We start from the raw sequence: 25946 nt of genomic DNA on the forward strand, positions 1-25946 counted from the left end.
TAGACAATTAATAGGAAAGCTGTCAAATAAAAGATTTCTATTTCTATTTAGCTTAGCTGGCATAAGACTGAAAAAGGGGGATTTTGATTTGCATAAATATTTCAGTCCATTTGATGTAACTGTGGCTACTACTCATATATATGCATCCACTGTCTCCTATTTATATCAGTTAAGCTCTGCCAGCAATCAATGCTAACTTCAAGTACACACAAGTCTTCCATGGGTTAGTTGCCTGTTGTAGGAAATACAGCACTTGGTTGTTATTAAAGCTGCTGCTCTTCACATTTGATTTGGTTCTGGTAGAAAAGGCCAAATCCAGCACTTTTTCCTTAGAATTTTATTCATGGCTCATGTAAATTTTGGAGCACCATGTTTAGGGCCTTGCTCACTGGAGTTCAGATCATCTCTGAGAAGAGAACTTCCACAGTCTCCCTGGACAACCTTAACCACTCCTGTTGTGAAATTATTTTTCCTGATAATCAAATCAGAATTTCCCATGTTTCAGCTTGTTTCCACTGTCTCTAATGCTAATTCTGTGCACTCCAAGAAGGGATGTCTTCTCTACAACTTCCCATTAGCTATCTGTAAACTGCCATGAGATCCCTTCACAGTCTTCTCTTCTCCTGTGTGAACAAATCCAGCCCTCCTATGCTACAGAGTCTTAACCATCTTGGTAGCCCTCCACTGGGCATGATCCAATATGTCAATGTCTTCTTGAAAGAACGGGTATCAATGATCGCTTCTCTTGACCTGCTGTTCATGGTCCTGCTCATTGAGCCCAGGGTGCTGCCAGCCTTCTTTACTGCCAGGGTGCAATTCTGGCTCTTCCTTCACTTGCAGCCCACCAAGAACCCAGGGTCCTTCTGGCCCTTTTTGAGACAGGTGCAACATTTCCTTTCTCCAGTCTTTGGGGACTTTTTCTGATCTTCAGGACCTTTCAAAGATCCCAGAATGGTTTGGATTGGAAGGGACCTTCAAGATCATCCAGTTCCAACCCTCTGCCATGGGCAGGGACACCTCCCACCAGCCCAAGTTGCTCAAGGCCTCACCCAACCTGGCCTTGAACACCTCCAGGGAGGGGACAGCCACAACCTCCTTGGCCAACCTGTGCCAGTGTCTCCCCACTCTCACTGGAAAGAATTTCTTCCTAATCTAGAGTCTCAATCTGCTCTTTTCTAGATTTTCCTATATCCAACCCAAAGCAGCCCTGCAAAGACATTACCCATTACTCAATGGCCTTTCCTCACAACAGATGCTCCAGTCCCTAAATCTTCTGTGTAACCTTTCACTGTAGCTCCAGCTCTCTCTACTGGGGAGCACAGAACTGGATGAAGTACTCTAGACTGATTTAGGGCAGATGGTCTAGCAAACTCTCATCACAGTGATGTCCGTGCCACTTGCCTTTTCTATGACTCAGACCCTTAAGGTCTGAACCAGGCTGTAATCCACTCTATAGAGGAGCTCTGCACACATACACTGCTCCCCTTGTCCTTTCTGCCTGTCTTTTCTCAGGAGAAGCAAATTTTTATCAATGGTTTTGACATACATAAAAAAAGGAAAGAGAAACATGTGCTGAGAAAGGCCCAGTGTAATATTGGAGAGGAGGAAAAAAAGAGGAGGGGAATGAATAGTAAAGGAGTTGGTAATTACCAGGTTTAATATAAAATGTTGATGATTTCAGGTCTTGAGGAAACAGATGGTAGGAACGTGGAAGAAGAAAAGCAGTTGGAAGCTACAGAACATTTTAAAAAACAGACAGGGCTTGCCAAAAAACACAGAGACAAAAGGATAGCAACTGTTTCTTTGCCTGAAGATAAGGAACGTTTAGAGGCTGCTCTCAAACACACACAAAAACCCATGCACACATTTACACACAGTGCTAGGAATCTGAAGGAAAATCAACCCTTTCTTAGAACAGTTTCCACGTATTTAAAGCCAACAATGGAAGAAATTCTGAGTTTAAAATAGTAAACAGGAGTACAAGAAAATCGCTTCTGATGAGGTGCAACTATCAGGACCTTTTTTCTGTTGTAACCACAAAGCAGTTATTACAAAGAGACATCCAGCACAAAGGGATACAGCAGACAGCAATAAACAGATGGGACTTAAGAGCTGCTCCCAGAACAACAAACTCAGCCACCTCAAGCTGATGTTTTAGGTAAAGATACCAGCTTACACCATGTCTCTCAGAGCAGTTCTGATGTAACACAGCTTGAGTGCTATTGTTCACTCTATCCAATCTCCTCTCCATGGGTCTCACCTTTTTGCAGTAGAGTACAGCCTGACCCAGAATACAGTTACGTTTTATTCAGTCCTCATTATGAAGTTATTCATACTCCTGCCATTCCCAAGTGATCATTGACATAACATAAACAGTTTGTCCTCAAATACAAAATGAAAAGACAGATTCTGAGGACAGATGGTGAATGTAATTCTGAATATTACTTTAGTCTTTTAAAAAATAGCCAGACTAAACTTAGAAGTAAAGCATCAAAGGATGAAAATGAAAATATCTACCTCTATAGGAATAATTGCTTCAGACATGAGGAGAAAAGGAAGAAGAGGCTTTTAAAGAAAGAAACAAAAGACCTTTTCCATCTTCACTAAAGTGGGAAATGTGCCGAGTAAGACTGAAGAATTGCAAACATATGTTTTCAAAATGAAATGTGACTTGTTAATTTAGACCTTGTCTAAATCAAGAAGACAAGTGGGATAGCTATATTCATTCCAATACACTGCAGTGTCAAAAAAAAAAAAAAAAAGACAATAGAATCCAATCTGGTTGAGCTCAGATGCAAGAAATTAAATGAAGAATTTAAGGAGAACAATAAATCTGGCAAAATGGAAAGATAAAGCACGTTTTAAAATGGAGAGAAAAGTACAATATAAGGAAAGCAAGATATGCAGCAAAGAGCATCTTCTAACTCAATTCAAATTACAGATATTACAATTAAACTACATTTTTCTATTGCATCTGTCATCCAAGTACAATCCCAAGCATATCAGAACACACAGCAACAGCAAGTATTTATAAAAGTACTCGAAAAGAGGCACAAAAGCCTAGGAGAAAAAAAACCAAAAAAGTAAAATCTTACACAGATTGTTATCAAGCCAAGCATGTCTGAAACTTGTTTTAAAAAAGATGCTTGGGCACTTTGAGAAAGTAAAACATTATTAAACTACTCAACAATGCTCATATGTTGGGGAAGGTGCAGGAAATGAAAAAAACATGTAAACAACCAGGGTCTATCCATTTAGCTTTTGATAAAAATAAGAGAGATATGCCTTTGACCCCCAGAAGCAGAAGGTTAGTGAAAGTCACAATTAAACATCTAAAATTATTCATGTCATAAATGAAAACCCTGCACACAATGACTTTCTCTAGCATTAGAAAACATTGCCCTCCTATGAAAAAAAAGACTGCGTCCTTAACATAAGGGAGAACAAGACAAATTAAATTTGAGTCTAAGTACTACAAAGAATAGCAATATTCTGAAATAATTACCCTTGCTTTATTTAAGCAAAAGAAATAGAAGAGAGGGGAAGGGGAGGAGGGAGGGGGAGAGAGAAAAGGAAGGAAGGAGGGAGAGTGGAATAGAAAGGGTGGAGAGAGGGAGAGAGATTGCAGCAGAAGCACGGATGAATCACTTCTGCTTGCTCTCATGTCCACTGCACCTGCATCCAAAATCCTGTTTCAAGTCCTTGTTTGTCTCCAGATTCACCCTAGGAAATGTTCTATTCTTCATCTGATTCCAGTGCAGGCCTACAGCAGCAACACTGGAGGCACTGCAGACTAATTCACATCACATAATTACAAGCACTCTGCAAGCAAGGAACAGTAGGAACACTGCCCACTGCAGTAGTGCTACACATCCTTAACAGCCACATGATGTGAAGCATGCCAGTCCCTGGTGTCCACAGATGTTACAGTTTATGTCCACTTATTAGTTATACTCTCAGAACACAGCTCCTAGCAGAAAGTCCTTTAAAAAGGCACCTGTGCAAGTACTTTCCCACTGGAAGGGAGGTGTTTTATCAATTCTTTCTTTCTTTTTAAAGTACTAATGATCCTGTCAAATGTAAATGGAGCTGGTATAGCATACAAGATCCTCTTTTTATTCCTTTTTTTTTTAAGCACTAACAGCTGTGCTCTGTCCTTTATAAAATCTGTTTGGAGGGAAGGAGAGTGGAACAAAGGCTTCACATGTTTGCATCAGAACCCTGAGCAGGGACTCACACACCAGAAGGACTTAAGGAAAAGGATGCTGTAGAGACAGCTGTGGCTCTTGTATTTTCAGCTTTCAGCAAGCACAGCACCATTGCTGAGTCCTACTAGACATTCTGAGTTGAACCCTGCTACGCACAAAAGCAATTGCAATAGCTCTGCTAACACCTCTACAGAACTTGTCCATAAAGGTGAGATGTGTTTTAAGTCTGACACGAGCTTGTAGCCTGGGCTTCAGAAATTAAACAGGAACTGCCACAATATGAATGCAGCGTGGTAGAAAACACTGATTCATACTTCTGAAATAGTGACCAAGCCTGCAGAAACCAAACAACATGACACTTAATCAAAAATGTAAAGCTTCCTATTCACACACATCTTGAGGAAGACCTCTAAGGATTACTGCCAAGAAGCAAACACAATTCCATTACCACATCAATCAGAGCAGAGATCGCAGTGCAGGTGCAGTGAGCCTTGCCGGACTGCACCAGGGAAGCTAAGAGAGTATTCCCATAGCTGAAGCCAACAGGGATTTTGAAGTAAAATCCTTCAGCCTTCAACTCACGTAAAGTGAAACTGATGTCTGCTGTTAATAGATGGCTGTGAAAGGCACAGATCCACCATCCCTACAGCCACGTTTGGTAAGAAAGGTATTAACTTGCAGCACAAGGTCAGGGGGCCAGCTGGGGACAATAATTTCTCTAAGCACCCCTGGCTAGCTGAGCTCAGGAATCGGAGCCCCCAGACTGTGACTGAAAGGCAGCTTAAATGCTTTGGAATGTCTTCATCCATCTAGTCTGCAAGACACCAATATTAAAAGTCCCCTAATAAAGCTGTACAAATAAAGCACATTACGACAACACCATGCTACTCACATTAACCAATAAAACCAAAGAAAAAATGCCAGTTAAGGGGAGAAATGTGACATAAAATGACCTTCAATTACTGTACACACAGGGGTGCCAATTTAACAGCTTTTTAAATATGCTTAGGTGCAGAAGACATATGTTTCATCTGACCTTCTATTGCAAATGTTCTCCTCTGAACTAAGTGCTTTTGTCATAACCCTAAAACTATTCCAGTGTAAAACTCAAACATTTACAGGAACAGAATAATAAATATTTGAAAGCTCCTGATGACAGAGAATTGAAAGAGACAGCTAAAAGGCTGCAGTATTAGCAGAAAAGGCAGCTAGTAAGCTAAGGTAACCATTCAGCTACTACTACACAAGAATTCCATGGAGAGAAGCATAAAACAAACCTAGGACCAAGTAACACACACACAAGGCTCATTTCTGCAGTTGGATGGCTTGTAAAGAAAATGCTTGAGAAGTCCAACTGCAAATAAACCCTCAAGCGATGATGAAGTTAAAGCAAACAGGAAGATGATTACAGTGCTACAAGGAAAGAACTGTGAAAATAAAGCTTTGTTTACTCTCTTTTAATATGAAACTAAGACACAGGAAGATATACACTAAATAGTATTTAATTTATTATTTTGATTACAAAGAATAAAATAAATACTGTCAGAATGGCAGATACCAGACCCCTTTCCTTGCCTTTCTGTGCATCACTCATTACCTGCTCTCCTCTGCAGCACTCAGGCTGATGTGCCTTGGAGGAGGAGTAATTTGTGCACATCAAAACCAACAGTTACCTTTTGTTATTGCTGCTCAAATGGTAGGAACAGATATGAAGTTGATTCATACTACATGAAAGCAAAGAGGTTTTGAAACAGAATTCTGCAGATAATCTCCCCCAAATCACTTCTAACTACTTTAAACAGAATAGGAGAAAATCACCAGCTGACATCAGCCTGTGTCGTCTTCTCAATGCAAGGTGAAAGGAAATGTTTGGGACCCTCACTACAAGGCACTGAGGTCCTGCAGTGGGTCCAGAGAAGGGCAACAAAGCTGATAAAGGATCTGGAGAACAGTTCTGATAAGGAGCAGCTGAAGGAACTGGAGTTGTTTAGTCTGGAGAAAAGGAGGCTGAGGGGAGACCTTCTTTCTCTACAACCCCCAGAAAGGAGGTTGTAGCGAGGTGGGGCTCAGTCTCTTCTCCCTCATAACAAGTGACATGATGAGAGGAAATGGCCTCGAGTTGTACCAAGGGAGGTTTAGAGGTTGAATATTAAAAGAAATTTCACTGAAAGGGTTCTCAAACAGTGGAACAAGCTTCCCAAGGATGTGTTTGAAATCCCATCCTTTGAGGAGTTGAAAAGAAGCAGAGAAATGGTGCTGAGGGACATGGTTTAGCACCAGACTTGGTAAAGTTAGAGAATGATTGGACTTAACCTTAAAGGTCTTTTCTGACCAAAATAATTCTATGATTCCATGATTCTATAATCACCCTGAAAGTTCCAGCATCTGAACCGAGTGGGCCAAGACAGGTTTGGTCAGATAAAATGGCACTGCAATCTGACACATGGGTCTGTTCTCAGGCTTTGGGATCCTTCATGGGTGTTTTACAGGAGGAAATTATCATGCTGTATGAAAGGGTAGGGCAGGTGCAAACCATGAGAGGCTCAGGAGAACTGAGTTTTATCAGGAGAGAAAATACAGGACAGGGAGTTAAAATATTCAAAGATCAGGAAGTTGTTAAGCGTTTGTAGAGTCTGGAAAGACACATTTTTTTCAGAGCATCCAGGAAAGAGCATTTTGGTTAGCTCTCCAAGGATGAATAAAATCCCTTTGGCTTTCTGCTACTATTCAGATGAGGCAGGATGTCTCTTCTTGGAAGCTTACTACATGGGTGTATGTCCCATCCTTGTGCCTTCCCCAGTATTAATAGCCAGAATTTGACTCCTCAGTAGCACAACAAGGAAAGATGGTGTAGACAAGATATTGCCAGCTGCCCCTCCTGTTCAGCAACCTGTCATACAGCCCTGTTACTCATCCTCACACAACATACGTTGTTTAATTAATACTTAAAGAGGCACTGATGCAGCATAGCTGTGCTGATACAGAGAGAAACTTCAGCTTTGAAGAGGAGTAATTGCTGAGAGGTGGTCAGGATGCTGTTACATGTAATTATCAACTTGATGTATTAATATTAGAAGCAGATATTTCTTTGATGAAAACTCCATTGTTGTTCAGCTGTAGAATGTTCTAATTAGGGCTGAAAAGAAAAATAATTTGCTGGGATTTACGACAACTGAAATGTTTTGTGGAGAGATTGCTTTCCACACAGTTTACATACCGACAGGTTTTCTTTATTGCCAGCTCAGTCATCTAGGTCTCCTGGGGGGGATCACCCAACAGGCTCCTGTATCAGCTGAACTTGAAGATTTCTAAGCCTTTGAGTCCACATAGATTAATACAGAGCTGAAAATCTGGATGTTCAGATTTCAGACATGAATTTCCCAATATTCAGTCATGCAGCCTGCTGAACAGACACGTCTGGCTTGTGGCTGCTTCTTGGAACAATGTCCACATATTATTTCCCTCTGAACCCGAGTGAAAGCAAATAAAATCCTTGACAAAACACATTTACCGTAACTGCCAACTTGCTCCTATTTCTTTTATAGGCATTTTGAAAACAGAAAATTACACACAGGTCTCATTGCTACTGACATTAAATTTAAACTAATATACAAGCTGAGATCAATTTCAAGTGTGAATAACTGATGATACAATCTTTTCCTAAGGGGGGGGGGGGAAATCAAGGCAGCAACATCAGCAGAGTTGTTCTCAGCTTAGAATCATAGAATTGTAGCATCATTAATGTTGGAAAAGACCTTGAAGATTTATTCCAACCACAACCCAACTACCATGACCACTAAACTATATCCTGAAGTTCCACATCTATTAATTTTTTTTAACACCACCAGAGATGGTGACTCCACCACCTCCCTGGGCAGCCTGTTCCAGTGTCTGTCCACTCTTGCAGTAAAGAAGTTTTTCTCAATATCCAACCTAAACCTCTCCTGGCACAACTTGAGCCCATTCCCTCATGCCCTATCACTAGTTACTTGGGGGAAGAGAGCAACACCAGCCTCACTCCATCTCCTTTCAGGCACTTGTAGAGAACAATAAGATCTCCCCTCAGCCTTCTCTTTTGCAAACTAAACAACCTCAGGTCCCTCAGCCCCTCCTTGTACAGCGTGTCCTCCAAACCCCTCACCAGCCTCATTGCTCTTCTCTGGACACCCTCCAGCACCAGCTTCTTCCATTCTGGGACACCTTGCCTAAGGCCTTTCGTCCCATGGAATCCACAAGGGGCTCCCATGGCTCCCTGATAGAAATCACAATATTTGAAAACAGAAGAAAAATCGGAGAACACATCCTATGAAATTCTTGACTTGGCCCTGAACTTTTTCTGCACATAACAGACTAACCATAGCTGAGAGAGAAGCAATTTATTTATAATACTTACACACCAAAAAAAGAAAACCTCAACTCCCTTAACTAATGGTTTCTAAAAAATGCTTATTCAAAGTGACATATGCTTGACAAGTTTCAGCTCAGTAAGATTTAAGGAGGAGGAGTTACACCACCCAGAAAAATGGTGTTTATGACAGAAATGACAAAGGATCATTCATCATGGGTTTGGTTTTTTCTGTGTGGAGCAGTAATAAAGCCTAAATGAGACTGCACTTCATTAGTAATTTATTTCACAGATCACTATATATACACAAATAGCATAACTCTATTACAGCTTTATAGTGCCATTCATTACAGTACTTCCCATACTATATCCACATGGCAACACAGAAATGCAGCTTTCCCTGGGGAATACAGCAGCAGCCAACTGCAGGGCACTGCACAGGGAGGAAACACTTCAGAGCCAGAAGAGCAGAAGTAGGAATTCTCAGGCAAAACAAGAAAAGGACAATATAAGCCAACAGAGGTGAATCTTCAGAGATGGGCAGATAACTCAAAGAACCATAGAGTCACAGAATCATTTGGGTTGGAAAAGGCCTCGAAGATCATCAAGTCCAACCGTCAACCCAACACCACCATGGCCACTAAACTTTGTCCCCAGGTGCCATGGCCACACTTTTCCTGAACACCTCCTGGGATGATGAGACTCCACCACCACTCTGGGAAGCCTGTTCCAATTCCAGATCACTCTTTCAGAAATTAAATTTTCCTTAATGTCCAATCTAACTCTTCCCAATTTCAGGCCATTTCCTTGTGTCCTGTCACCTGACACTAGAGAGAAGAAATCAATGCCCACCTCACTACAACCTCCTTTCATGGAGTTGTAGGGAACAATGAGGTCTCCTACAGACTCCTCCAGTTCTCCGGGTTCACTCAGCCACTCCCTAGAAGAGCTATTCTCCAGATCCTTCTTCACCAGCTTTGCTGCCCTTCTCTGGACACACCCCAAATAGGTTTTTGCTGGCCTAATGCCCCATTTGACAGTAGCAATAAATGAGGCAGACTGAATACCCTTGCCTTGTCCAGACTGGAATTTCAGACTGGAATTCTCTCTCCCACTTACTTCATCCCTGAGCACTAGACTGGTGCTCTCCACTTGCCAGAGGAAGGGAAAGAATATCAATTCTAATGCTTTCAGCAGCCTCTATCTGGGATGCTACCCTTTGGGTGCAGCAAAGGACACACTCTCAGGTGTCAGGAAAAGGCATGCAATTCTTTCTCTGCTAAGGCCTCCACAAAGAGAGGATTTGGGGCCACTGCATTCCCCACTAGAAAATAATCCTCAAACACACTTAGAGGCCAAACATTTCCATTAATCTTTCAGAGATGAATGGAGCCTCCTGCCTTCCAAGCACACATTAAAACATGGTATGCCACATAAACCCATTGAATGCTGTGAGGAGACAGCAGACAGAAGGACACCTGTAAATGTCTCACAGCAACTGCTTTTTTGTGACTAGTTTGTTTGCAAAGTAAAAGTGTCCAGTGATGTAGTGTCAGGCCTTCCAAAAAGCACCCCCAAAAATATGCATTATGCAAACACTTCCTGAAATACAAATTAAAAAGATATGTTTTGCTTTTAACTAGCGAGGTATGATTAAATTCAACAAATATTCTCTTGATTTTCTTGCCAAAACCTCTGCTGTAAAAACCCTGATAAGAAGGTAATGGCTTGTTAGTTCTGGAGGTTCTATCTTTAAAAATAAATTTTAAAGTGTGAAGCTTCCAAATAAAGCGTCTGTACTTGAAATGTAATTCATGAACACAGGGATATTTAATCACTGGAGGTTTTTTTTAAAACCCCATGATTTTACCAAGCAGATTGGTTTTTTTTAATCTTTTCTGTGAAATTAATTAGAAAGAGAGAAGAAATAAAAATCAAAATTGTCAGAAAAATATTTGCTGGGCACTAATTTAAAATCTGCTTCCCAGCAGGGAAAAAGGTTCTGTTAAAAATTCTCAGTACTCACTCTGACTGCATTGTGGGAGCGTGAGAATGAACACATTTACACTCTCTCTCCTATGGCTCTGAGTTTAATTTCTTTTTCAGTTATTCCATTATTAAACTATGTAACTTTAGTCCACAACATACAGCAGCTAAACTGACAAGAAACTGAGCAAATTTACATCAATATCAATTTTCCCCTCTCTTGTTACCTGACATTGCACTGCTCTCCCTATGTTACTGTGGCAGACGCTAACTGCTAACAGGTGAAGACATGGCATTTAGCACACTGCTTTAAGATGCAGGTTTTAACCAGCCATGTAAGTGACCTGTGTTCTCTAGTTATTGTGCAAAAAGGGATACTGACCATCTGCAAAAAATATAATGCCTTATTTGGGGAATTTAATGCATCTGAACAAAGTACATGAATATTCCCTACTGAAACTGGTAAGGCTGTTTAAATCTGGAAGTGAGTAAATGAAATTGTTCTGGGCTCTTTGTTATTTTAGCTGCTAGGCATGCTGGAAAGATTTATTTTTTTTTCTTGTTCTAAGAAGTCTGCAATCTGACCAGCAAATGGAGGAAGGACCAAACACTGAAGGAAACAACATGAAACTGAACTTTTACTTCCACCCTATTATTCCTCAAATTATCTCCTCAACAGGACTGTTTACCAACCCATATACCTACAGCTATGAGCTCTGAACAAAACCTTCCTTATAAGAGGTGTGGATGACTGGATTCAGTGCTGTGGAGCTGAGCAGATCCATACCTATGCATGTGTGAAGCGTGAGGAGAAGAAACTAACAGAACTAATATTGACCTGGGCATTGCTGGCAGGGTGCCCATGAAGATCACAGGTGAAAAGAGAGTCAAGGTAAATAAAGTTTTGGAGATGAGAGGTTTATCTTCAACACCACAAGTAGAAAAGCCCATTGAGACATTGGGCAAGTTCAGAAGATCAGTGGCCAGTTTCCATTCAGACAAATCAGGGAGCTGCACAGTTTTCATAAAGAAAGGAAGCAGGAGCTGGTTGACTCTTGGATAAATTTTACAGACATTCTGCATCTAACAGTTCTACCTAAGAAAGCACAGAAACTTTTGTCTTATTCTTCCCTGGAACAACTCCTAGTCAATCAAATCAGCCTATGCAAACACACTGTAAAGAAGTTTCATTAAAGAAAGAAATGCACGATGCTACTTACCTGCCTGTCTACTTCTGGAAGCAAAAGCAGGAGGTATTGTTGAAAATGCTGAGGTAAAGAAGCAAAGGTGTGTTTATTTATTAAAGCCCTCAGGTTAGTGTTCACTAGAATAGATCCTGGTGTTTCTATGTCAATATCCTCAGCTTTGGTCCATTTCAAATGTCCTGGAGTAAATAAACAGAAATAACTTTAAACATAAATAAAGGAAGAGAGTAAGGACAATTCTTCTTTTAAAGTTTTTAGCTTTTATTGTATAATACATCGAACTCCAGAGAAACTGTACTGTGAGAAGGGTAACACAGCCTTTTCTAGGTGTCTTAACAGCTTCTTTTATAGTCCCTGTATTTGTCTCTTGAGCTCTTATAGATCCACGTTCCAGTCAACATCACAGCTGACATACTCTTACTTCTAGCTCTCAACTAACCAACTCAGCAGCAGCAGAAATTTTTCCTGTCATGTCATCAACATAATTATAAGCATCTATTTCCAAGCCAAAGGCTGCCTGATGAGGCTGATGTGAATCAATCATTCTGGAGAGCTTCTCTTTCGCTGTGCTCCACACATCTGCAGCGCACTACGGGCGCAGCACCTGCTAAAAACTACCTGTGTGAGTGGACAGTGATCACACAGAGGAGAACATTTAATGTGTTAAATCAGTGTCTGAAAACATGCATTGTTCAGAATTTTCCTAAGAATCTATAATCCCAAACGGGCAATATACCGAAGGCAGCAGGAGGAATTATCAGATGTTTGGAAAACAGGGTCTGTAGGGAAAAAGACAAACCCAGGAAAGAGTAACACAAAGAGTCAGCAGAGGGGAGGGGAAATAAATGAATGGCTGATGCAGAGGGGTACAGAACAACGTCATCTTAGTGTCCACAGTGGATAGCAAAGGTAACAAGCTTCAGCTCTTGCACAGTAAGAAGTATTTGTGTACAGATACTGGGAAAAGAGAACTTTCAACCACCAAGGACAAGAAGACATTGGGTTTAGATTAGATCCATAGGGAGGCATGTCAGTCTCCATCAATGGAAATCTTTAAGAATATGTAAGACAAATATCCGTCAGGAATGGCAAGTGGGTAATTGAAGCTGCCCTATGACTGACGAACAAATCAGATGACCACTGGATGTCCCATCTGGTCTCATTTTGGTATTACTTCTAGGATAATATTTAAAAGATACATTTTAAAGCTCCTTAAAGAGCAATTACTGCTGCCTGCTTCAGGCTATATACATACTGCTACAATCCTTTTGTTCCTCTCAGTCTTAACTTATTATGATACTTAATATGGAAATGGAAGAAGTGGGGAGTCCAGGTGGCTGGAAAAACTCAAAAGCTTCTAACAGCTCCCAGGAAACTCCTCCAGGTTTCACTCTGTTGTACTTTTAAATATTTAAAAGATGCTACAAAAGGAGTCTTAACTGAGTCATACACAAACTCGAGCAGAATCTCTAAAAAAGTAATTGAAAAGAATATTCCACTGCTATAAGCAATGATGGCATTTGACATTCACATAGGACCCCTCAGCAAGGATTATGACTGATGTGGTAAGAAGAAGAAATGTATTTTACAAATGGGGGGGATTTGGGGCATGCTGATTATTAGGAACTTCTCAAATGTTGCAAATTACTGAATAGTAACATTGATTAAAAAAAAAATAATAATAATTATGCTTTAGATTTCCTGGAAGGCCTATAGCAGTTTTGCCTGGAAGACTATCACCCACAAAATGTAGAAATGAAGGAAAATCCAGTAGATTTGTAAATTCTAAAAGCTCCCCTTCAGCCATAGCCTCCCACAAACATTCTTGCAATTTCCTTTTGCTTTTCAGCAGACAACACTAACTGAATGAGACAAGGATTACTTTGCACTCAGCACACGATAAGCCTTTCCAGCACATATTTCCTACACACTGGATTTCAGTACAGCAAACGAAAGCCCTGTTACAAAGGACAGTTGTATGGAAGCAGTGCTCATTTTCATGAATGCATCACAATAAACTGCCACCATCTGTTCCACCCACTAAACATGAATGCAAAAAGAAAACGGTCCCCGAGCGTAACACAAGTAATATGATGTATCTGATTTTAATGCCTGTATGGATATTCTTTTCTTTAATCAATACAGAATACAGATCCACATCTTCTAAGTGACTCCAAATTGGAGTAATGTTTTCCCCAGCTGATGCTTCATACCCTATGAAAAGTCAAGCACATAGAGGAGACCCAAACTAAAGCCAGATACATGACTGCAAAGTCAGTAACATCCTTCAGTGGCAGATATCTTAATAGTGTGAAAAGCCCAAGACAGCATCAGAAAAATCAAACCTAATTCTGTGTGCCTGGGTCACACATTTTCTCATTTGTTTGACCTGCTACTGCTTATAGGCTGCTCAGGAGGTTTTATCATCTGGTGGAAGAAATAAGTGTACTGTTTCCAGGGTGATAGGCCAGGAGCTCACGGTGGGCACCCAGCATGGCCATACTTTAAAAAAACAAATTCTCCTCAGAAGAACAACAAATCCTCTCTCCTGCACCCTTCCTATTGTTAGTTTAGGACCTTTACTGCAGGTTTGTAACCAGATCTAGGGAGGTATTTGAGTATAGTATGGAAAGTAGTAGTTCTGTGGAATGCAAGAGTATGTGACTACTGCACAGCTAACTGTAACACTGCAAGGAGTTTATGACAAAATGTGTGCCAATGGTGTTTAGATTATTTTCCACAGAGAAAGCCGTTCTGAATCCCTATATAGCTGCTACCAGAATCTAAGGGTATCACTGCCCAGATCAGAAATAGAACCTGGAAGAGAAACTCAAGCTTACAGACCTGGAAAAAGAGATTAGTCTCCAACATAGAGAATTAACTATGAAAAGGATGGGAGCACCATGGTTCTACATCAAAGTACAAAACTCAAAATAGGAAAGGACAGAAATCACACAGTTGGTAGAATCAATTAACTAAATGGGGAGAAAGTCATCATACGTGATGGGAGCTCACAAAGTCTACCAAACACAGCATGTAGTGAATGTTGGGTAGATCAGCAGGGTTTCAGACAATCAAACAATGTCTGGAACCAAATCATGCACTATGTAGGGCAGCAGACCTGTTCTCAGAGATGCTCAATAACTGTTCTATTTGTTTCTCAAGAAATACTAGGTCATTAGAGAAACATTTCAGCAGGTGCAAGAACAGATATGCTTAAACCTTACACAAAGTTCCCCACTTTCCAAGTGTGGAGTCCCAAAAGGGACAGAGGGTTTTTTCTGAAATCCACACAAAAAAATCTAATTAATTCTTTCTACATTTGGTATCATCAGCCAACAATTGATGAAGTATCTGGGGACGAGGAGGGATGTATACATCAAATTATGTATCTCAGTCTTCAATGTAGAGAAAAGTCACAGGAAATCATCTAAAACTGAATGTATCTGCACAGCCAAAGTTGTAATGCCAAAGGAGTGGTTTTGGTTTTGAATAATGCCATTTGATCAACACAGAGAACTGGCTCACCACCTGAGACTGATGAATAATCTGCAGAGGAAACCGAAGTACACTTTCATGGGAGGCTGTGATACAATAAGGCTTGCAGGAAATAGTTCACCATGAATTGGAAATAGCATATTTAACAATCAAATTGTGGTACTGAGGAAGTAAATCACCTTCAAGCTATGTCACAGAATCCTTACATATGAAAATAGGACCAGACCGGATCATTTTTAAAGACCAACAATCTTATCACCACAAAGACAGATGTTAAATCATTTTTAGGTCCAGCTACTAGCAAAAGCTTGTTAGATAACTTTCCAATATGGCCACATTGGAAAATGCTTCTCTAAATGATTCAGCAGTCTGCTGAATGTAAAAAGTCCTTTGTGAAGATAAAGAAACAGTTATGTAATTATTCTACTTTATTTTAGCTGAGACAAGAGTCTTAGTGAACACTACATTTTCTGCTCCTTAGGGAGCATTTCCAATTATATTTCATGCAGAGCAGGAAAATCTGCCTATCGCATGGAGCTACTGAGAATTTACTCTTAGCATGTCTTCAGAGAAAATTTTTCATTAATTACAGATCATCATCCATGAATCGCGCTAAAAACCACAGAAAATAAACCCAGAAACTGCCTTTACCACCTCAAGAGATGTAGCTTCAAAAATAATTAAGGATCTAAATGAAGAAACAAATCAACTAAAGAAAGAGAATCAACCAAAACTGGGATGCCAAATCTCTATACGACATGGAATAATGCATGTGAAGAAAAGATGGTTAACTTCTACTAGGGCAGGTGTGTAAGCAAATACACTGTTATCTTTGGGAGTAATTGCATATGAGACTGCAAGTAAATTTACCATTAGAAATAGTATTTGCTGCACCCCACCCCCATTCCCTCCAAAAATCCTAATGCATCAATCAGAAGCTAATTACTAAATGACCTCTCTGCCTGCAGTTGCTTAGGTCTGTCACACTTTAAGGAGCGGCATTCTGGGGGAAAAAAATTTGCCCACAGACCTCCCACAGGTAGCCAGAAGAAAGATGATGTCTTGAGAAAGGGTCAGCTGCTGAGTTTGAAAAGGAGACATATAAATCAGACAAATAAAACTTTTAAAGAGAACACGAAGTTTAGAAAAATATCAGCATTACAATGACAAGACATTTATTTTACTCCTACTCACCTAAACCAGATTTTTTTAACCTCTTTAAGTGCTGGCTTGTTTGTTTTCCAGTTGGAGACTTTTGCCCATGTTTCATCTCTTTATCAGAACCATCTGCTTCACCATTTTTAGATTCAGATCCTTAGGAAAAAAATAAAAACCCCCAAACATGACACTGATGCACTTGTACCAACAATCCCCCCAGCACTCCCTACACTGTAAACAAAACAAAAATAGGATTTTAAAAAACCTGACATCTACTTGCTGGAAGGCAATACACCTTTCTGGTCACAACACAATTCCTCATCATCGAAGGAAATGGAAGTAAAAGCTCAATAAATCAATTAAGTGCTGAAAGCTAAAGTTTACTGAATACTGCAGTCAATAAAAATGTTCACTGATCTAATAAAAATAACGTTTTCCTATAATGCCCAAGAGAGATCTTTAAAAATATTTTAGCCTCAAGTTATGGGGCAGTAAAGCAATCGAAAAAAGATAATTTCTTTGTGAAGAGACATTTATAGAAGAGATATGCCTGGAAATACAATTGTCAATTTGTGTTAAACATAGACACAGAAATCTCTTAAAATGAAAGCAACTTAACCACCAGAACTAAAGGTCAAGGTTACGCTGCAGTGATAAGCATGGTACCAGAAGAAGAAAAGCTGACAAAAGGATCTGAGTATTGCAAAGCAGAACTGAGACACAAATTCACATTCACAGAGAAGCTTCTCTTTCCCCCCCCCTCCCCTTTTTATGGCACTGAATACCAGCATGTGGTCCTCCATTAGAGTTCCAAAGCCAAACAAAATGTTACTTTGCATTCCTTTAAAGCTGCTGCTACCACCAATTGTCATTTTACTGTTCCTTCACTTCTTTATTACAGAAAAATCTCCATCCTTGAGACGCCAGATTTGATAAGGAAATAAAGACGTTAAACAAAGCCATCAAGTGGAAATATTATTTCAGCAGTTCCAAATGCTGTATGCTACACAGCTGATTCAGAGGAAGGCTCTGTGACTAGAGCTGAGCTTGCAAACGGTCCTTTAGGTATTTACCTGAAGGTGAATCCGACTGCTCATCAGACACCTTTAATGGTGTCAAAACAACACGAGGAACAGTCTTGTTTACCATCATTGAGACTCCATTTCTTCTTTTCTGCTGCTGTCTTAAAGCCTACAAAAACGATAACAAAACACAAAAAATGTAACAAAAAAAATAATGCTTATAAAGTGAATTACATGAGACATTTCTCTGCCATTAAACTGAATCTCTTAAAATAAGCATCATTTACATAGCTACTGACTTGCCAGACTTCACACTTGTCCCCTTTCTGTCATTTTCCTTTAAAACATAAAATCAGGCTTTTGGTTATAAAGAAGATGCACCTTAGATCATTTTCCAATACAGTTTTGACAACAAAGAAGCACGTAACTGTTTGCTCTACCTTAACAGCACAACATGATAACCCATGCAATGTGAAACTAAGGCTTCCAAGGAAAAAAAAGGCAAAATAAATGTTTCAGAACCAGAGTAAAAATATATATGTCTGCACATCTCTCGCAGGTGCATCCTCGCCAGTATACTGCTCAGTCAATCAAGTTAACACAGAGTGTCATCAGTATGTACAGCATGTAAGGACTACAGTATTGATGCACTCACTCAGCCGTGAGTAGTGCTGCACAAAATCACTGAACATGGCAGGAATCATTTATTTTTGTGAAGGGAATCAGTCCTAATCTTGGAAACCTTGCAGCACTTGGCTTCTGTCTGCTTGACTTTGGGCATTAACCTTCAGAACACGAACATGATGGTGTTCTGGCAAATCTGGGGAAAAATGATACAAGAATAAATCTCTACAAATGGGAGTGCTTTGTGTTTCATAAATGGGTCGAATGCAGGGTTGATAATGCAATACAAAATATTTAAAGATTAGAAAGAGCAAATACCTGTCAGGCTGGTTTATATGGAAAATGATATCTGATTCAAAGGATCTCAAAACACGCAAATAGGAACACTTGCCAATTAATACCTTTGCAAGCATTAAAATTCTGGAATTAATCAGGATGGGCTGGGCTTAGTTACAGATCTCTCCTCTTGTCTCTTTTTCTCCGGTCTTGCTGGGCACTCCCTTTTCACTCTCCTGTGATTTGTGTTATGATCTTTGGGGGGGTTTGGGGAGGAATTTATTAAAGTAATACTATATCAACAAGGAACATATTTGATATGAATTATCCCTGGAGGTTTACGAGTATGAATGACTGATGCTGTGTAAGGTTTAAGTCTGTAACTTCAATTAATCTGTAGTATCTTTCCAAAATGTTCTCATAGCTAAATAAATAAAAATCTCTGGAAAAAAAAATAAAAAAGAAAGAAATTGATATCACTCTATTCCTCTAAATAACACACTACACAACATGAAATATACCAAGTCACACAAAAGCTATTTCATTGATTAACCCCTTTTATAGTACACTTCTTAAAAGACACATAAGCACTGTGCAATAAAAGCAAATTAGAACACTTGCAATCAAACAAAGAGAGCAAGCTTGTCAGAGCTGCACTGAACCAAAGAAGCGAGCAGAAAGCCGTGAAGAACAGCCTATACTTCACACATTTATTTCAGACAGAAAACTCATACTGGTATTAGGCAACCACAGCCAGGCTCATGGACAGAAAATTCCCAAATCATAACATTTCTCAATTTTTTCCCCAAATCCCAAACAGGACCCTTGGTACACAGCCCTGCTAAGCTCAGTGTCAAACCAGGTGACCCTTATTTAATAGCAATACCACTGAGACAGTAACAAATAGTCCACTAAAATGTAACTGAAAAAACCCAGCCAACTTCTGTACTAACAGCACACCAATATAGCCACAACCCAAACCTTGTACTGCTGTGCCCCACAGCACAAAGGGAAGACATATCCAACCTCAGCATCGTTCTCCTTAGACAAAGGAGTAAGAACCCAAACAATGCCCCATGTTTTCCAGCTTTCTCCTGACCTTTCAAGACAATTCCCACCTCTAGCAGGGACCACAGCCTTGTTGCCAGCATCCATAAGGAAACACCATTTTCATGGCTCACACAGCCACTGTGACAAAGGTAGATTTCTCTGTGAAGCCTCACAGCTGATTTTCAGTGGTTTAGACTGAATTCCCACAAATGAGACCAAGTGAGCAGCAGTGTCTCCTCCATCAATGCCAGTAGCCAGCATTCACACAGCTTAGGTGCCACACGTGCTGCTGGAGTGAGGGCAGCAGAACCAGGTCTTTGTCAGGAGCACCACTTACCTTCTTTTGTGCTACAGACAGGTCACTGTGGACTTTGAGCACAGATTTATGCAACTGATCTTGCTCTTCCAAGAAGCACAGGCAACCCCAAGCTCACAGAGTGCTAATGCCAGACAGTGAAGCTCATCCCAACACTCCCCAGACACTCAGAGCCATGAGAGCAGGGAACACAGCTGGGAGCAGGCAAATGTTGCTACCAGAACTATTTATTTGCAGGCACAACTGACTTCTCAGGTACAAGCTAAGCATCTCAGCATGTGAGGATCAAGCATAAACCTTAAAGACACCACTTTCCTTGACACACATTTTCTTTTCAGGGTCTCTTTTTTCCTAACATTATTTTTTTTTCCCCAACATTATTTTTTTTTCCCCAGCCAGTCCTTACCACCTCCAGTTTTGCAATGCATGGCACCAATCACCACACAGGGCCCATAGTTAAGTTTGGAAATCAGTCTGTATGGGGTAACTCAAGCTGACCTTAAAGCTACACACGTGGACTCACCTCAAAGACAAGTTGTAGAACAGAAAAAAAATTACAAGTATATGGACATCAAAATCTAAGTCAAAGTTCAAACACAAAGTGACAATGAATTATGCTGTGCCCGGAAAACACAGAATAAACTCCTCTGTGCCCCTCTAGGCTTTCATTTGTCAAAGCAAAAACATGAAGCAGGGGAGGAGGGTACAAAAGTATCAAGTAAATAAGCTAACATTTGATTTGCAGGATAAAGATATGTCTGAGATTTTGCTCTGTCATCCTGTTTAGTGGGATGTATTATTCCCAATTAATTGCAACAATTTTGTTTTAAATTCTCCTTTGAACTAAAGGCTGCAGGGTCTGAAATTCTGCAAGACAACACTAGGAGCAACCCAGCAGAGGTTACTCGTAAAGCCAAACACCAGAAGGAGTTAAGTGTAAACCAAGGACGCATGGTGCAGTCTCAGCTGAGGACAAATAAATAACTTCTCTACACTTAGCCCAAGGGATATTAATTTTAGGATACAAGACTAGGGTAGGATAAGACAAGAATCTTGTATCCCAAGATTAATTTTACTTAGCTGGAAAGTCAATGGGATTACTCAAAGCGAAACATACGCTAAACACTTGACTACATTGAGCTTTTAGTGCACCAAGCTAATTCAGTGCTTTCCTAGTCACCATGATCAAATAAATCTCTCATTTTGGCTCTTCTGGTGAAGGGAATAAACACAAAGCAGATGAGTCAAATCTGTAACTAGCACTGAAGAAAATGAGAAACTGTGTAACTTATTCCAAATAAAAAGGGTTCCAAATCTCATTGTAGATACAGAAACAGCAACTAACACAAACTACATTAGCATCTTTTACTGACACAGCCTTATGCGTCTCATCCATATTTCGAGATATACAACCTCCTAGCTGGACTTCCTATGGATGATTCCACCAGATGAGAAGGTGTCGTTTTTGCCATGGCAAGGAAGAGAGAAACACATCTAGCACACATGGTAGCTTACATAAAGTGTATTTGTCTTTAATGAGACTGTGTTTACACTTCCAATGTATTCAATCACTTTGTGCTAAACGCTTGAATTAAAAAAGCTGCAAGCTGTGAACTCCTAGAACTGATCAGTGCTGAAGAACTCTGTAAAACATCACTGCTGTCCTGTCTGTGCAGCACAGAAATAAAGAAGGAAAGAAAATGGAAGTTCATGTGGTATCCGAGTTAAAACATTAAAAGCTCTCCTAAAATCACCACCAAATTACAGCACTTACATCCAGCCTTTCACGAGCAGATTTGCAAAGTACATCTGTGAATCTCTCACACATAATGAGTATGGAGAATTCCCAATATTCTCATTCATAAAAATGAACCTGAGACCATCTGTTGAATAACACTGCCGTGGTCGCTATGCAGGGCCTGGCATAATTCATTTGTTTAATGAAATTATTTTTAGTGCCAACTTTAATAACCTACCAGTCCGTTTTCGTCTCAAGAACCCAAATTAGCACAAAAAGATGAGTATTAAGAAAACACAAATGCTGAAGATAAATGGCACAGGAGAAACACTCTGTGATTAACAGTGATCTTCTAAATCCAAACAGCTTTTTGTAAAGAGGTGACAAGGGCAAGTCCCCTTTCTCTTTTTCAGGGAGTTCATGACTCTGCTGGAGTACAGCACTGTGTTGAGGTTCCATGAATGCCATGATCTGTTCTCAAGAATAATAATTTCATATTTAGTTGATCTTAACACAGTAAAGACTTCTCCACTGGTGACTACATGGTTGAGTCTCCTCAGTAAAGACTAAGCCAATCATATGTGAAGTAGGAATGGAAGGAAGCAACATAAATTAAAAGGAGAGAGGGGTAACAATATAAATGAAAAAGACAGAGGGGAGAACAAAATAAATTAAAAGGACAGAGGGGTAAAATACATCCCCAGAAGAGCACCAGAAGCAGAACATCAAGCCCTGTGGTCTGATTTTACCACGGCTCAGGATTTTCTTAGGGTTTTTCTTTCTCACATCTTTTCAACTCAGAATGCAAAAACCCCAAAGCATACTGATAAACCATTAATGCAGAAAACAACTTTCATTTGAGTTTGAATACTGAGAATGTTAAAAATTAAGTGATTAACAACAAAGATATGTAACACTTGGCTGCATTAAGCAACATCGTCCCAGATTTCTATTTGTTCTATAAATGTCAAGACTACGTTCTGAAACTCATATCTTGAAACATAACCTTTGAAATTTCACACATTATGGATCAGAAATGTAAAGCTATGGAATTCTTCCATTCTGCCACGTGAAAAACACAAGCTGTGATATGCTGAGAGAAGTCTATTGCACAAAATAAATACCAACTCTACATCATGGTCACAGATCCCAAACGGGCTGGGATGAAACACAGTTATAGCTCGTCACTGGCTCACTGAACACCACCATAAAATGCAGTCTTTGTCCTCTCTCTCACCCTCATTTTGTTAGGAAAATTAAAATAGCTTAATAGAGACACAAGGATTAAAGGCAAGAATTTCTCAGTGGCAACCTGCTCCATGGATACACAGAGCTGCTAAAATTAAACAAGTAAGCACCATAAATCATGAAGAATAAACACATAATGGTTTTCAGGCTGTCACTACTTCTTGTGTTATACATTAAAAGTACTTGATTATAAGCATGCAAACATAAGATTAAAACAATAAGAAGGATGGCTTATGGAAACAGCTGCAAAGCACAAAGTGCCATTTCCAGATTAATTCTAACCAGATCTGTACCCTAAATGTAAAAGCATTGGCACTAAGTGTACACAACCATCATTTGGAGATGAAATGTGGTAGTAGAACACCAGGCTGGAAGTCTGGAGACAAACTCTGCTAGTAACTTCTCCAAAATATTCTTGTCTATTCTTGTCCCATGCCATTCTGTGACATTTACATCTGTATTTGGAACAAAATTAATTTCCTGCTGTGTATTCGTTCTTTAGGTCCCAGCAGTGGTCAGGATCTTTCTGTACAACTCCAGTATATATTAACAATTCAACATTTATCTGTATATTAACCAACACTGAACTCAAGTTCTTGGACACTCGTGGTGCAAAGCCAGAGAGATGTGTTGATCCGTGTGCACGGCTGCACACCTGTAAGCCAGCACTACAGGATTACAACAATGCATTCACAGACCATGACAGACTGCAAAGTGAAGGTTTTCATTGCTTTCCCAACCACAGAAACAAGAGAAGGACAAAACCCTGTGGGATGTGTTCAAAAGTCTGTTCTGACTTGCATGTGAATGGGAACGATGATGGCAGATGCGTCCACTCGGTGACACCTTTTTCCAAAGAGAAGAGTGTTCTGGTTTCTTTCCAAATTGTGTAGAACTAAACTACCATTATTTATCAGCTGTAAAGTGCTTCATGGGGCAATCTGTTTCTTGACACAACAAAGCATGTATAGGTAAGGAAACAGTAGAAAGCAGTTTCAAACCAAATATAATCTGAAACCAGTAATCAACGTTTTCCATTAGGTCCAATTTTCAAATGTGCCCTGTGCAGGGTCCAAAGCACACAGTAGGGGCTTTGGGGCTAGGCTGCCATTCTCCAGATTAAAAAAAAAAAAAAAATCTTGTCCTGTTGCCCCTCAGAGAAATGGGTGCACCAGTTTGCATTGCACTGCTTTCAGCAGTTACAGTGCAATGCCTTTCCACCAGGCATCCTCTTTCAGCCTGGGTTCTGCACATGCCAACACACCCTGAGCACACAGCCTTCTGGGGACCTACCCAACAGCTCTGGGAACAGCAGTTGTAGATAACTGCTTGTCAGCACTTTGTAGGAGGCTTCCCAGAGCTCTGAAGGGTTGTGAACTGTTCCAACTCCTATCCTTCCCTGAAAAAGTCAACCATTTCTAGGAAGCATTTCAAAATCATGGCATGATTCATTTTCATCTGGGTATGATTCCATATTGCAAACTATTCACATCAAAAGCTGTTCTTTTCAGCAGGCCCAGAGGAAGATTACTTAGACACCCACTGCTGCTATATGGCAAAATCCTGTAACATCACTGAAAAAATGTGACTGGGACTCTCATCCCCTGTGCTGATATTTGTCATTAATACAGTAGTGATGACAAAGCCATCTTAAATAGTTCCGTTAGTTACTTAAAGAAGACTATTATCAGACACCTGCAATGCTTAGAACTATCCCACTACAAGCAACTGCATCTACAGGATAGGAAGGAGATTCCAATATGTAGCATTGGTAGATTTAACCAAAGGCAATGGTCATGCCAGGATATATTTTAAGTCAGGGACACTATCCTACAGTGAGGTAGAAAGGTTCAGAATGGTACTGTTCTAAAGCTGCTTTGAAATTATTCTGAGTTATTTCTCAGAGGAAGAAATTCTGGAAAATACATTTATTGAAACAGAAACCATGCAGGAGCACTGCAAAAAAAGCATGCTATGCAAACGACCCAGAGGAAAACCAAACAAGCAGAATGCCCCAGCAACTAGGAGGCAGTTATTAAAAAGCAGTACAAAAAGAATACAGGGATTGGGTGGATTCCTGTCCCACTCTTTCCACCACAAGTAAGGGCTGAGGACCATGGGGATGAGAAGAAAGTCTCATAAACATTGTCTTGTGTCTTACCAAAGCACTCTGTTGAGCAGCTGGTACATGCTGCCCACGTATAGGGACCTTTAGAGGGACATACCGTGCAGCCTGCCTTCGGGCAATGCATGTACTCCCTGCAGAGCTCCTGCTGGAACTCTTGCTCTTCCAGCTTCTTTGCCCCATTATGCAGTCTCCCTGCCATAGTTTCTCTGTCCTCTTCCCTAGACTTGTCTTGGCAATCAGAAAATCAGTTTAGTTTATCATCTTCAAACTTCCATTTTCCTGAACGCATTTTGTAAATTCCACTGTCCCTTCCCATGTCTCTCTAGAAGTCAAAAAGCAACATGTTTTCCTTGTTTCCCATTTGTTGACAGGAAAATTTGTCAAGAATCATCACATATGTTGCCAGACATCTGATCAAATGCTTCAGCTAGGGAGCCAGAATTCTCCAGCTGTGGCCTTGGTAAATTCGTAGCACCTGAAATGAAACATAGGAAAGCGGTTAACAGAGACACTGAGAAATTCCAGCAAACTCTCACTATACCAAGGAGTTCAGTACAAAAAATACCTCTCAGTTCTCAGTGCATTTCCAGAGCCCTTCAGGAAGACACCCTCTGCTCAAATGCTAAGTAATGAGGACACAGACATAATGATCTCCTCTGTCACCTCTGTTTCTTTGGGGGCGAGGAAGGGGAAGGAGGGCAGGCAAATCTATCAGACTTGTATCAGAACATGTGAGTAAGGAGCTGCTCAGTGAGTCAAAGGGTAGACACCACAGACAGATTCATACTGGATTACTTTCTACAGAAGCAAAATGCTTCAAGATAACCTGCATCTGGCTGTAGTTGAAGAAAGAAGTACTAACAGAATGAGCGTGGAGGGAGCAAGACTGGTGAGTTTGCTCTTGTTCTTCTCTCAAAGCAAGATAAGCAGTGTGCCTGAGCTGAAGAGAGGAAAGCAAATTCACACCAGCATCAAGGGAGATCAGGATTCTACCTTCAGTGCCTACCTAGGCACTTAGACACCAGTGTCCATAAAAAAATTAAAAAAACAAACAGACAAACAAAAAAACCCACCAAACCACAACAAAACCCCAAAGAAACCTTGATTAACTTGTCCTGTGAATTGGGGTAAAACAGGGCTAAAT

At 40.2% G+C, this 25946-nt stretch overlaps 1 protein-coding gene across 1 annotated transcript in view; it reads right to left on the bottom strand.

The window, feature by feature from the left end:
• The window catches only part of ASXL3 (ASXL transcriptional regulator 3), a 112362-nt gene that overhangs the window by 22998 nt on the left and 63418 nt on the right, over positions 1–25946 (bottom strand). The window contains exons 8-10 of the mRNA XM_054394661.1: positions 17474–17591; positions 16437–16556; positions 11760–11923 (exon numbers count right to left, since the gene is read on the bottom strand). Coding sequence (XP_054250636.1) covers positions 11760–11923; positions 16437–16556; positions 17474–17591 — 402 coding nt within the window. The remainder of the gene's footprint in view (positions 1–11759; positions 11924–16436; positions 16557–17473; positions 17592–25946) is intronic.

The sequence above is a fragment of the Indicator indicator genome, chromosome 31 (genome assembly GCF_027791375.1).
Source record: "Indicator indicator isolate 239-I01 chromosome 31, UM_Iind_1.1, whole genome shotgun sequence".
Classification (NCBI taxonomy): Eukaryota; Metazoa; Chordata; class Aves; order Piciformes; family Indicatoridae; genus Indicator; species Indicator indicator.